Genomic DNA, 13,074 nt, shown 5'->3' with positions numbered 1-13,074 from the left:
ATCCAAAGTCGGGATGAGGTTAACAATTAAACAGCAACATTTGACAATGATTAAACAATTTTGCTAGATTTGAGTTCTATGGATGAGGTGATACAGGATATCTTTAATTATTTCACATTATCCCCCCCACTCTGGGATAGTCCCAACTATTAATCCTAACTGTCCCTATTAACTACCTGCTGCTGAACACAATACAATCTATCAATAATAACACACATTATTAAACATGTTGCGCATAAAATCCATTGCAACAATACACGTCTTTCTGGAGAAATGTGGGCAACACTTCCATCTTCTTAGACTTGTTCACTCACTCTGTTTGCGTAGGTTTCCTCCAACACTTCCAAGAACATACTGATAGCGAATTTAGATTGTCAACCCTAATAGGGACAGTGATAATGATGTCTGTAAAGCGCTGTAGAAATAATGGTGCTACATAAGCATTATGGACATGAAATTACTTTTATTTAAAGGTAACTTCAAATCTCAGAGAGACATAAGAGTCTGAGAATATAAGCTGATAATGACCTTTGACACACTCAGTGCAGGAATGAATGTGTCTCATGGATTTATGTCTTTTTACATCAATTAAGGAATTTGCTCCTTAGACTGTGTGGGGACATCATAACATAGAACCTGACCCCAATCAGAGGACAATAAAACATTCTCACTCCTTATCTATGAACTGCGCCAATATTTATGGACATAACTGTTTATCACTCACATAATGGTAATTCTGCTTCACATCACCTGTCTTATCTATGGCATTTTTCTGTGCTGTGTTGTGCATAAATATGTGATTTTTCAGAATTTCTACTAGTCTATGCCTGATGAAGGGACCAGAGTAGTCTCGAAAGCTTGCAGTTTGTTACCATCTTTTCAGTTAGCCATTAAAAGGTATCAACCACTGAGGACTCACAATTCTAAATATTTTGATGCCACATAAGTGAGTACAATAAGTAATCAAACCTGAAGTTCTAAATGATATAAAAAGTGTTTCTCACTAAATTAGAATATTATCAAAAAGTTAATTTATTTCAGTTCTTCAATATAAAGGTAAAACTCATATATTATATAAAGCAGGGGTGGGCAATTAATTTTCCCGAGGGGCCATATGAGAGACTGTCCGTGACTGTTGTGATGAGCCGAACCAATAGGATAAAATTAATTCTGCTCAATATTAATATTGATATATTATAATCATATTATTGTTAATTATATTAATATTAATTGTATCACTTAATATTGAGCAGAATTAAACATGCTGACATCCCCCTTTATATCGTTTGAACCCGAGGACAGCCCCTTTTGTATATCGTATGAGCCCCCCACAACTCCTTATATACTGTAAGAGCCCCCACACCAGCCTCCCCCATATGCGACATAAGCCCCACACCAGCTTCCCCCATATGTGGCATGAACCCCACACCAGCCTTCCCTATATGCGGCATGAGCCCCACAGCAGCCTCCCGCATATTTAGCATGGGCCCCACACAGCCTCCCTATATATACTGCATGAGGCCTCCACAGCCTCCCCATATACTGCATGAGACCCCCATAGCCTCCCCAAGTGCATCATGATGCCCCCGTAGCTTCCCCATGTGCAGCATGAAACTCCCATAGCCTCCCCATGTGCAGCATGATGCTTCCATAGCCTCCCCCTCTGCATCATGTCACCCCCATAGCCTCCCCATGTGCAGCATGTCATCCCCATAGCCAGGAACATGTGCAGCATGTAACCCCCATAGCCAGCACCATGTGCAACATGTCACCACCATATACAGCACCATGTGCAGCATGTCACCCCTATATGCAGCACCATGACCAATAGACAACGCCAGAAGCGTCTTACCGGAACCAAGGAGAAAAAGAACTGGACTGTTGCTCAGTGGTCCAAGGTGTTTTCAGATGAAAGTAAATTTTGCATTTCATTTGGAAATCAATATCCCAGAGTCTGGAGGAAGAGTTGAGAGGCCACAATCCAAGCTGCTTGAGGTGTCGTGTGAAGTTTCCGCAATCACTGATGGTTTGGGAGCCATGTCATCTACTGGTATAGGTCCACAGAGTTTTATCAAGACCAAAGTCAGCACAGCCGTCTACCAGGAAATCTTAGAGCACTTCATGCTCCCCTCTGCAGACAAGCTTTTTGGAGATGGATAATTCATTCTACAGCAGGACTTGGCACCTGTCCACACTGTCAAAAGTACCAATACCTGGTTTAAAAGCAACAGTATCACTGTATTTGATTGGACAGTTAACTCGCCTGACCTTAACCCCATAGAGAATGTATGGGGTATTGTCAAGAGGAAGATGAGAGACACGCGAAAACAGCAAATCTGAGTATATCTAATTGGAAATATCCAACAAATCCCACCAATATTAGAGGAACATAGCTATAGTAGGAATTAAAACATAACCTTTAATGTGTACAAGGTAAAAAATGAACAACAACACAAAAAAACAAAAACAAATAGTGTCACCCCAAAAAGAGTAGACTTATAATGATACTAAATGATGTGGCCTTTATGGTAAAACACCATTTATGGGTGGTATCAAAATAGAGTGTTAGTAGGAACAGTCGTTACACACGCAAAGTGTGCTGTCCCAAACTGTCAAGATACCTCTAGTTTGTAACATAAGCACACATAGGTGCAAAGAATGTTTGACCAGGTAGTCTTGTTTATATAGGTATCAGCAGGTATCAAAAACAAATTATAAACAGGCGGGATAGGGTAAGGCAAATAAGGTGGATGTCATACATAACCAAAGTGTTTAAAACAGGAACGATCTCACCAATTGCCGTTGACCAGGTAGGTAAAGCCCACAGTTCGCTGGAGTGGAGAAATCCATAAATCAGCGACGTCGGGAGACAATGCCCTGTCAATCCCTGAGGGGCTATCCGTAAACCTAAGGTCCCGAGCTCCCGCCCTTACAAGGGCAGTCCACAGCTACCCCTGAAGGTGAGAGACACCAGACCCAACAATGCAGACGAGCTGAAGGCTGCTATCAAAGCAACTTGGGCTTCCATAAAACCTAAGCAGTGCCATAGGCTGATCGCCTCCAAGCCACGCTTCATTGATGCAGTAATTGATGCAAAAGGAGCCCTGACCAAGTATTAAGTGCATTTACTGAACACATATTTCAGTAGAACAACATTTCGGATTTTAAAATCATTTTTCAGGCTGGTGTCATAAAGTATTCTAATTTACTGAGATAATGACTTTCGGGTTTTCATTGGAAGTAAGCCATAATTATCAGTAATAACAGAAATAAACACTTGAAATAGATCACACTGTTTGTAATGACTTTTTGTATTGAAGAATTGAAATAAATAAACTTTTTGATGATATTCGAATTTAGTGAGAAGCACTTGTATGCATGTGAAAAATTGGATTGTACAGAGAAAAAAATCTGGCATTATTTTCCATATATATAGATGAGTATTATTGTCAGCTATATTTCAGTACTAGTAGAATACCCACGGCTTCGCTCGCGGAAAATATGCTAAATTGTTGGTTATGGTAGCTAAAGTAAAATTTTCCACTTTAAATTTTTATTATTTTGGAATTTTACTAATTTGTCGTAAAATTAATGTGAACAACTTTTTTTTTTTTTAATTTCAACATTTTTATTGATTTTAAATATTCAATACATATAGCTTCACAACGTCTATCAGCTTACATTTGTTCGTCTCCCAAAAAATACATTTCTAAAAACTTTGAACCAATTTTGTGATATATTTGGCCCTGGACTTTAAGGGTATGTGCACACGTCAGGATTTCTTGCAGAAATTTTCTGAAGAAAACCGGAAATTTTCTGCAAGAAATCCTTTTTTTTTTTTGCGTTTTTTCCCGTTTTTTTCGGGGGGGGGGGGGGTTTAGCATTTTGCATGCGTAATTAGCTTACAGAATGCTAAAGTTTTCCAAGCGATCTGTAGCATCGCTTGGAAAACTGATTGACAGGTTGGTCACACTTGTCAAACATAGTGTTTGACAAGTGTGACCGACTTTTTACTATTGATCCTGCCTATGCAGCATCAATAGTAGAAGATAGAATGTTTAACCCCTTCACCCCCAAGGGTGGTTTGCACGTTAATGACCGGGCCAATTTTTACAATTCTGACCACTGTCCCTTTATGAGGCTATAACTCTGGAACGCTTTGACGGATCTTGGCGATTCTTACATTGTTTTCTCGTGACATATTGTACTTCATGTTAAAGGTAAAATTTATTCGATATAACTTGCGTTTATTTGTGAAAAAAATGGAAATTTGGCGAAAATTTTGAAAATTTTGCAATTTTCCAACTTTGAATTTTTGTGCCCTTAAATCACAGACATATGTCACGCAAAATACTTAATAAGTAACATTTCCCACATGTCTACTTTACATCAGTACAATTTTGGAACCAAAATTTTTTTTTGTGACGGAGTTATAAGGGTTAAAAGTTGACCAGCAATTTCTCATTTTTACAACACCATGTTTTTTTTAGGGACCACATCTCATTTGAAGTCATTTTGAGGGGTCTATATGATAGAAAATACTCAAGTGTGACACCATTCTAAAAACTGCACCCCTCAAGGTGCTCAAAACCACATTCAAGAAGTTTATTAACCCTTCAGGTGTTTCACAGGAATTTTTGGAATGTTTAAATAAAAATGAACATTTAACTTTTTTTCACACAAAATTTATTTCAGCTCCAATTTGTTTTATTTTACCAAGGGTAACAGGAGAAAATGGACCCCCAAAGTTGTTGTACAATTTGTCCTGAGTACGATGATACCCCATATGTGGGTGTAAACCATTGTTTAGGCGCATGGCAGAGCTTGGAAGGGAAGGAGCGCCATTTGACTTTTCAATGCAAAATTGACTGGAATTGAGATGGGACGCCATGTTGCGTTTGGAGAGCCCCTGATGTGCCTAAACATTGAAACTCCCTACAAGTGACACCATTTTGGAAAGTAGACCCCCTAAGGAACTTATCTAGATGTGTGGTGAGCACTTTGACCCACCAAGTGCTTCACAGAAGTTTATAATGCAGAGCCGTAAAAATAAAAAATCATATTTTTTCACAAAAATGATCTTTTCGCCCCCAATTTTTTATTTTCCCAAGGGTAAGAGAAGAAATTGGACCCCAAAAAATGTTGTGCAATTTGTCCTGAGTACGCTGATACCCCATATGTGGGTGTAAACCATTGTTTGGGCGCATGGCAGAGCTTGGAAGGGAAGGAGCGCCATTTGACTTTTCAATGCAAAATTGACTGGAATTGAGATGGGACGCCATGTTGCGTTTGGAGAGCCCCTGATGTGCCTAAACATTGAAACTCCCTACAAGTGACACCATTTTGGAAAGTAGACCCCCTAAGGAACTTATCTAGATGTGTGGTGAGCACTTTGACCCACCAAGTGCTTCACAGAAGTTTATAATGCAGAGCCGTAAAAATAAAAAATCATATTTTTTCACAAAAATGATCTTTTCGCCCCCAATTTTTTATTTTCCCAAGGGTAAGAGAAGAAATTGGACCCCAAAAAATGTTGTGCAATTTGTCCTGAGTACGCTGATACCCCATATGTGGGTGTAAACCATTGTTTGGGCGCATGGCAGAGCTTGGAAGGGAAGGAGCGCCATTTGACTTTTCAATGCAAAATTGACTGGAATTGAGATGGGACGCCATGTTGCGTTTGGAGAGCCCCTGATGTGCCTAAACATTGAAACTCCCTACAAGTGACACCATTTTGGAAAGTAGACCCCCTAAGGAACTTATCTAGATGTGTTTTGAGAGCTTTGAACCCCCAAGTGTTTCACTACAGATTATAACGCAGAGCCGTGAAAATAATTTTTTTTTTTTTTCTCAAAAATGATTTTTTAGCCCCCAGCTTTGTATTTTTACAAGGGTAACAGAATAAATTGGACCCCAAAATTTGTTTTCCAATTTGTCCTGAGTACGCTGATACCCCATATGTGGGGGGGAACCACTGTTTGGGCGCATGACAGAGCTCGGAAGGGAAGGAGCGCCATTTGGAATGCAGACTTAAATGGATTGGTCAGCAGCCGTCACGTTGCATTTGCAGAGCCCCTGATGTACCCAAACAGTACAAACCCCCCACAAGTGACCCCATATTGGAAACTAGACCTCCCAAGGAACTTATCTAGATGTGTTTTGAGAACTTTGAACCCCCAAGTGTTTCACTAAAGTTTATAGCGCAAAGCCGTGAAAATAAAAATTCTTTTTTTTTTTTCACAAAAATGATTTTTTAGCCCCCAGTTTTGTATTTTCACAAGGGTAACAGGATAAATTAGACCCCAAAAGTTGTTGTCCAATTTGTCCTGAGTACGCTGATACCCCATATGTCGGGGGGAACCACTGTTTGGGCGCATGACAGAGCTCGGAAGGGAAGGAGCGCCATTTGGAATGCAGCCTTAAATGGATTGGTCTGCAGGCGTCACGTTGCATTTGCAGAGCCCCTGATGTACCCAAACAGTACAAACCCCCCACAAGTGACCCCATATTGGAAACTAGACCTCCCAAGGAACTTATCTAGATGTGTTGTGAGAACTTTGAACCCCCAAGTGTTTCACTACAGTTTATAATGCAGAGCCGTGAAAATAAAACATCTTTTTTTTCCCACAAAAATGATTTTTAGCCCCCCAAATTTTTATTTTCCTAAGGATAACAAGAGAACTTGGACCCCAGAAGTTGTTGTTCAATTTGTCCCGAGTACGCTGATAACACATATGTTGGGGTAAACCCCTTTTTGGGCGCACGGGAGAGCTCGGAAGGGAAGGAGCACTGTTTTACTTTTTCAACGCAGAATTGGCTGGAATTGAGATTGGACGCCATGTCGCGCTTGGAGAGCCCCTGATGTGCCTGGACAGTGGAAACCCCCCAATTCTACCTGAAACCCTAACCCAAACACACCCCTAACCCTAATCCCAACGGTAACCCTAACCACACCCCTAGCCCTGACACACCCATAATTCTAATCCCAACCCTAATCCAAACGTAAATGTAATCCAAACCCTAACCCTAACTTTAGCCCCAACCCTAACTTTAGCCCCAACCCTAACTTTACCTCCAACCCTAGCCCTAACCCTAACCCTACCCCTAACCCTAACCCTAAACGTGACTGAAATACGTGGCACTGAAATACGTGGCACTGAAATACGTGGCACTGAAATACGTGGCACTGAAATACGTGGCACTGAAATACGTGATACGTGGCACTTAAATATGTGGCACTGAAACACGTGGCACTGAAACACGTGGCACTGAAATACGTGGCACTGAAATACGTGGCACTGAAATACGTGGCACTGAAATACGTGGCACTTAAATAAGTGGCACTGAAATATGTGATATGTGGCACTTAAATACGTGGCACTGAAATACGTGGCACTGAAATACGTGGCACTGAAATACGTGGCACTGAAATATGTGATACGTGGCACTGAAATACGTGGCACTGAAACACGTGGCACTGAAATACGTGATACGTGGCACTGAAATACGTGGCACTGAAATACGTGGCACTGAAATACGTGCAACTGAAATACGTGGTACTAAAATATGTGGCACTGAAATACGTGATACGTGGCACTGAAATACGTGGCACTGAAACACGTGCCACTGAAATACGTGATACGTGGCACTGAAATACATGGCACTGAAATACGTGGCACTGAAATACGTGGCACTGAAATACGTGGCACTGAAATACGTGGCACTGAAATACGTGGCACTATGACTGTCAGAAAATGTTCATTAAACGGTTAGGGGTGAGGTTAGGGGTAGAGTTAGGGTTAGGGTTTGGATCCCTTTATCACCTTGATGGTGGTGGGTGGCTTTTCAGTGTGTTTTCTGTTTTTTTCGATAAAAATGCATGCGTTTTTAACGCAAACAAACGCATGTGCTTAAAAACGCAAGAAAATACTGCAGGTTGTATTTCTGAAAATGAACGCATGCAGAAAAAAACCGCATGCGTTTGAAAACGCGACCAAACGCGTACAAAAAAACCGCATGCGTTTTCAATGTTAAATATAGGGAAAAAACGCATGCGTTTTTTTGTGCAAAAAACGCTGCAGACAAAAACGGAAGTGTGAAACCAGCGACGCTTTTTATAGCAAAAAAGTTTTTGCGTCTCCACATTTTGAGAGCTATAATTTTTCCACATTTGCTCCACAGAGTCATGTGAGGTCTTGTTTTTTGCGGGACGAGCTGACGTTTTTATTGGTAACATTTTCGGACATGTGACCGTTTTTGATCGCTTTTTATTCCGATTTTTGTGAGGCAGAATGACCAAAAACCTGCTATTCATGAATTTCTTTTGGGAGAGGCGTTTATACCGTTCCGGGTTTGGTAAAATTGATAAAGCAGTTTTATTCGTCGGGTCAGTACGATTACAGCGATATCTCATTTATATCATTTTTTTATGTTTTGGCGCTTTTACACGATAAAAACTATTTTATAGAAAAAATAATTATTTTGGTATCGCTTTATTCTCAGGACTATAACTTTTTTATTTTTTTGCTGATGATGCTGTATGGCGGCTTGTTTTTTGCGGGACAAGATGACGTTTTCAGCGGTACCATGGATATTTATATCAGTCTTTTTGATCGCGTGTTATTCCACTTTTTGTTCGGCGGTATGGTAATAAAGCGTTGTTTTTTGCCTCGTTTTTTTTTTTTTTTTCTTACGGTGTTTACTGAAGGGGTTAACTAGTGGGCCAGTTTTATAGGTCGGGTCGTTACGGACGTGGCGATACTAAATATGTGTACTTTTATTGTTTTGTTTTTTTAATTTAGATAAAGAAATGTATTTATGGGAATAATATTTTTTTTTTTTTTCATTATTTTGGAATATTTTTTTTTATTTTTTTTTACACATTTGGAAATTTTTTTTTTTAGTTTTTTACTTTGCCCCAGGGGGGGACAATACAGATCGGTGATCTGTCAGTTTGCATAGCACTCTGACAGATCACCGATCTGATTGAAGTGCAGGCTGCTTCACAGTGCCTGCTCTGAGCAGGCGTCTGTGAAGCCACCTCCCTCCCTGCAGGACCCGGATCCGCGGCCATCTTGGATCCGGGTCTGGGAGCTGCAGGGAGGGAGGTAAGACCCTCGCAGCAACGCGATCACATCGCGTTGCTGCGGGGGGCTCAGGGAAGCCCGCAGGGAGCCCTCTCCCTGCGCGATGCTTCCCTGCATCGCCGGCACATCGCGATCATGTTTGATCGCGGTGTGCCGGGGGTTAATGTGCCGGGGGCGGTCCGTGACCGCTCCTGGCACATAGTGCCGGATGTCAGCTGCGATATGCAGCCGACACCCGGCCGCGATCGGCCGCGCTCCCCCCGTGAGCGCGGCCGATCGGCTATGACGTACTATCCCGTCGGCGGTCATACGGGCCCACCCCACCTCGACGGGATAGTACGTCAAATGTCGGGAAGGGGTTAAAAATAATAAAGAAAAAATAAAAAAAATGGTTATACTCACCTGCAGACAGCCGATCTCCTCAGCGGCTTCCGTTCCTATAGATGGTGTGTGTGTGCAGGACCTTCGATGACGTCGCGGTCACGTGACCGCGACGTCATCGCGGTCATGTGACGGCGACGTCATCGCAGGTCCTTCACACACACCAGCTATAGGAACGGAAGTGGCAGCATGCACCAATGAGAGGCGGGAAGACTCCGGGGGCCATCAAAGGTGAGTATATGACTATTTTTTATTTTATTTCTTTTTTTTTACCAATTATACGGTGCCCAGTCCGTGGAGGAGAGTCTCCTCTCCTCCACCCTGGGTACCAACCGCACATGATCTGCTTACTTCCCGCATGGTGGGCATAGCCCCATGCAGAAAGTAAGCAGATCAATGCATTCCTAGGTGTGCGGAATCCCCGCAATTCCGCAAATTTAATGAACATGTTGCTTTTTTTCCGCAATGTGATTTTTTCGCGGAAAAAAATGCAACATTTGCACAAGAAATGCGGAATACACTGAAAATAATGGGAGGCATATGTAAGCGTTTTTTTTGCGTTTTTATCACATTTTTATAGCGAAAAAACGCGAAAAAAAACACGAAAAATACTGAACGTGTGCACATGGCCTCAAAGTTGGCATAAATCCTGCTACCTGGAGTACAGCTGTCATACCAAAGGATGTCATCTGGAAAGATGAATTGTATCTCCTAATATTTTGCAGAAAATGCTTGGACTTGGGAGTTGTTCCTGACATGTATGAAAGAAGTGGTTCAGGAGGTAGATGTAAAGGTGGCAAACTGACTTTGCCATTTGAGCAGCACTTACCAGGTGATTCCAAGTTAAACTTTTTTGCTTGACAATGTTTGCATATTATGTCCATTTTGCCAATTATGACTTTCTGATGTGACTAATAATCTTGAATTGGGTCGTATTTAAATGCTTCCAAACTCAAATCAGCCTGCCTACATCTTTGCACACGTTGCATATGTCGTATGCGGTCATTTTCACAATGTTCATCCTTTTGTTCAGATGTTTCCATATCCTCACCCTGCTTTATCCGATTCTCGTGAAGATGACATTCCCGTTGCTCTGATGTCTCAGCTGTCTTACATTTAGCCTGTTTCATCCGATTCTTTTCAAGCCACGAGTCACGTTGTTCTTAGCTGTTGGATGAACTTGCCCAATAGATGGTCATTTTTGGGGCGGCATTTTAAAAAACAGTCCCTAGTATTATGACCCTTTAGTATTCACCTGACACTGATAACAGATGTAATAGGATGAATAGTAAATACAGAGCAGCCCTCACACAGTATTACTATGACCTGAAGGAGCTCACATCTCAGTAATGAAAACCGCCTCACAGGCAGACTTGTCTAGTTGCACATAGCAACCAATCAGAGCTCAGCTTTCACTTTACCTCAGCAGCTTCAGTGATGAAAGCTCCCTGTATAGTAAGCAATAATGACAATCTTACTATGAGGCATTTTTCGCCTGACCAATATTGCTGCTCAGTAATGTTCATCCGTGTGCGTATGGTGCATCCATCTGAGTATGTTTACATGCATGTGTGGTCCTTGCATGCGTGTGTGTGTGTGTGTGTGTGTGTGTGTGTGTGTGTGTGTGGTGTGCATGTGGTATTTATGGGGTGGTGTTGTGGTATTTCTGGGGTGGTGTTTGTCTTGTGTGTGTCTAGAGTGGTCTGGTATTTGTGTGGTGTGTTGTGGCATTTGTGTGGTGTTGTGCTTGTGGGTTGGTGTATGTGTGCTGTCTATGTGATGTTTGTATGGTGTTTGTGAAATGTTTGTGTGTTGTGTGTGGTGGTGCAGCCCGCTTTGGCGCCGTCTCTATAATCCATCCCTGTCAGTCACAAATGTTGTTTTTCCCTCAGCACTTTTACTTTCACCTTCACATTTCTCCATTATATGTATAGGACCTAACTTCGGGGGCCCCAGTTTCATGATGGGGGGACGCTAGCGAGATTTAACGTGCGCAGTATTCTGCTCCTGTGGCTGGAAAAGGCACGTGCCAAATTTCACCCAAATCGGGCGAGATCTGTGGATTTTTATAGAGCGGGCTACTACAGATTTTGAGTTTTATATACATAGATTTTGTAACTGTTTTTTCCATTGATGTTTGATATGTCTTCTGTTACTTCTGTGCTTTATATTTTTGTAAGTGTTAGGCTGCCGTCACACTAGCAGTATTTAGTCAGTATTTTACATCAGTATTTGTGAGCCAAAACCAGGAGTGGAACAATTAGAGGAAAAGTATAATAGAAACATATGCACCACTTCTGCATTTATCACCCACTCCTGGTTTTGGCTTACCAATACTGAGGTAAAATACTGACCAAATACTGCTAGTGTGACGGCAGCCTTAGAGTCATAGGGGGCTTGTTTATTCACTTTATGGTGATACAGTGAAAATATGCCATAAAATTACAAAATTGATAATATCAGCACACAATTCATTAAAATGCATGCGCTTATTTTATTTTACAGAAATCCCTTTCATATCAATAACGGGAAAAGCATAAGGCATGCAGCAATTTTGAAAATGCAGTCGGAATATGACAAAACAAGAATGATATTCATCTCAACAACCCTTTATGTCCAAAAAGGATAGCTCAAATGATAAAAACTATGGAGTGCTAAATATTGCAACATTGTAAGATAATACGTATTACTTACTGTGCCTTTGCAGGTTCTTTTCATATGAAGCCAGACAGAGTCAGACACTAATTCAAGTATTCGGTCGCTGTAGAACAAATAGTAATAAGCCACAATCCTGAAAGATGGCAGCATGTCTCGTGTCACTTCAAACCTTACTGCAGAAACCGTTTCTGTTTTACTCCTTTTCTGAACAATTGTCTGCAAAATTTTTCCTCTACTCATAATCTAGCAAATGAAAAGCATTGTCTGATTAGAAACTGAGGAAATTTCCATTTAGCATCATCATTTATTGCTGACATAGCAATAGTTCAGTTGTTCGTATTTTTTTAAATATATCTAATTAATTGGGGATCTGTCACAAGATTTCACAATACAACCTGCACTGATCTCTTAGACCTGACGAGAATGGTAGAGTGCTGTATGTGTGCATATACACACATACACACATGCACACAATTCATCCCTTCTCCATCCATGAATCTAACCATTTCAGCCAATTTTTTAAATAAATTTATTTTCATAGTATGCAGTATTATTTAATGTTTGCTCCCAATCCCGCAAATAGTTTTTTTTTTGGGCTTGTAAGAGTGTGGGCAAAGCAATCTCTATGTTAAGAATGTAAATAACACAGTTAGTACCACTGACAATTAATCCTTATAAAGCATAAAGTGGGTATAATAAAATGTAACTTTTAATAAATCAAAGAAACATAAAAAAATAGTCACCCAAGTGAAAACACAAATAAAGGTAACGTCTCAGCCATAAAACAAATGGTAACAGAGATCAGCAACCTTATATAGGATAAAAGATTCCGATTGCGTCACTGTTTACGAAATCATAAAGAACTATGGTGTAATATTTATATAAACGCTGTAAACAGAGTACACAAGTAAAGCAGCGTCAGTTTATTGTACACACATAGCCGCATATT

The 13,074-nt window shown here is 40.9% G+C and overlaps 1 protein-coding gene across 2 annotated transcripts in view; it reads right to left on the bottom strand.

Annotated features, from left to right (window-relative positions):
* The window catches only part of LOC143788104 (venom factor-like), a 381,787-nt gene that overhangs the window by 196,858 nt on the left and 171,855 nt on the right, over window positions 1-13,074 (bottom strand). For both annotated transcript variants that reach the window (XM_077277495.1, XM_077277503.1), the window contains exon 13: window positions 12,162-12,368. In XM_077277495.1, the coding sequence (XP_077133610.1) occupies window positions 12,162-12,368 (207 nt within the window). The remainder of the gene's footprint in view (window positions 1-12,161; window positions 12,369-13,074) is intronic.

This window comes from Ranitomeya variabilis, chromosome 1 (assembly GCF_051348905.1).
Source record: "Ranitomeya variabilis isolate aRanVar5 chromosome 1, aRanVar5.hap1, whole genome shotgun sequence".
Classification (NCBI taxonomy): domain Eukaryota; kingdom Metazoa; phylum Chordata; class Amphibia; order Anura; family Dendrobatidae; genus Ranitomeya; species Ranitomeya variabilis.
Note: the sequence above shows the minus strand (reverse complement) of the source record. Positions and strands in the feature narration are given on the sequence as shown.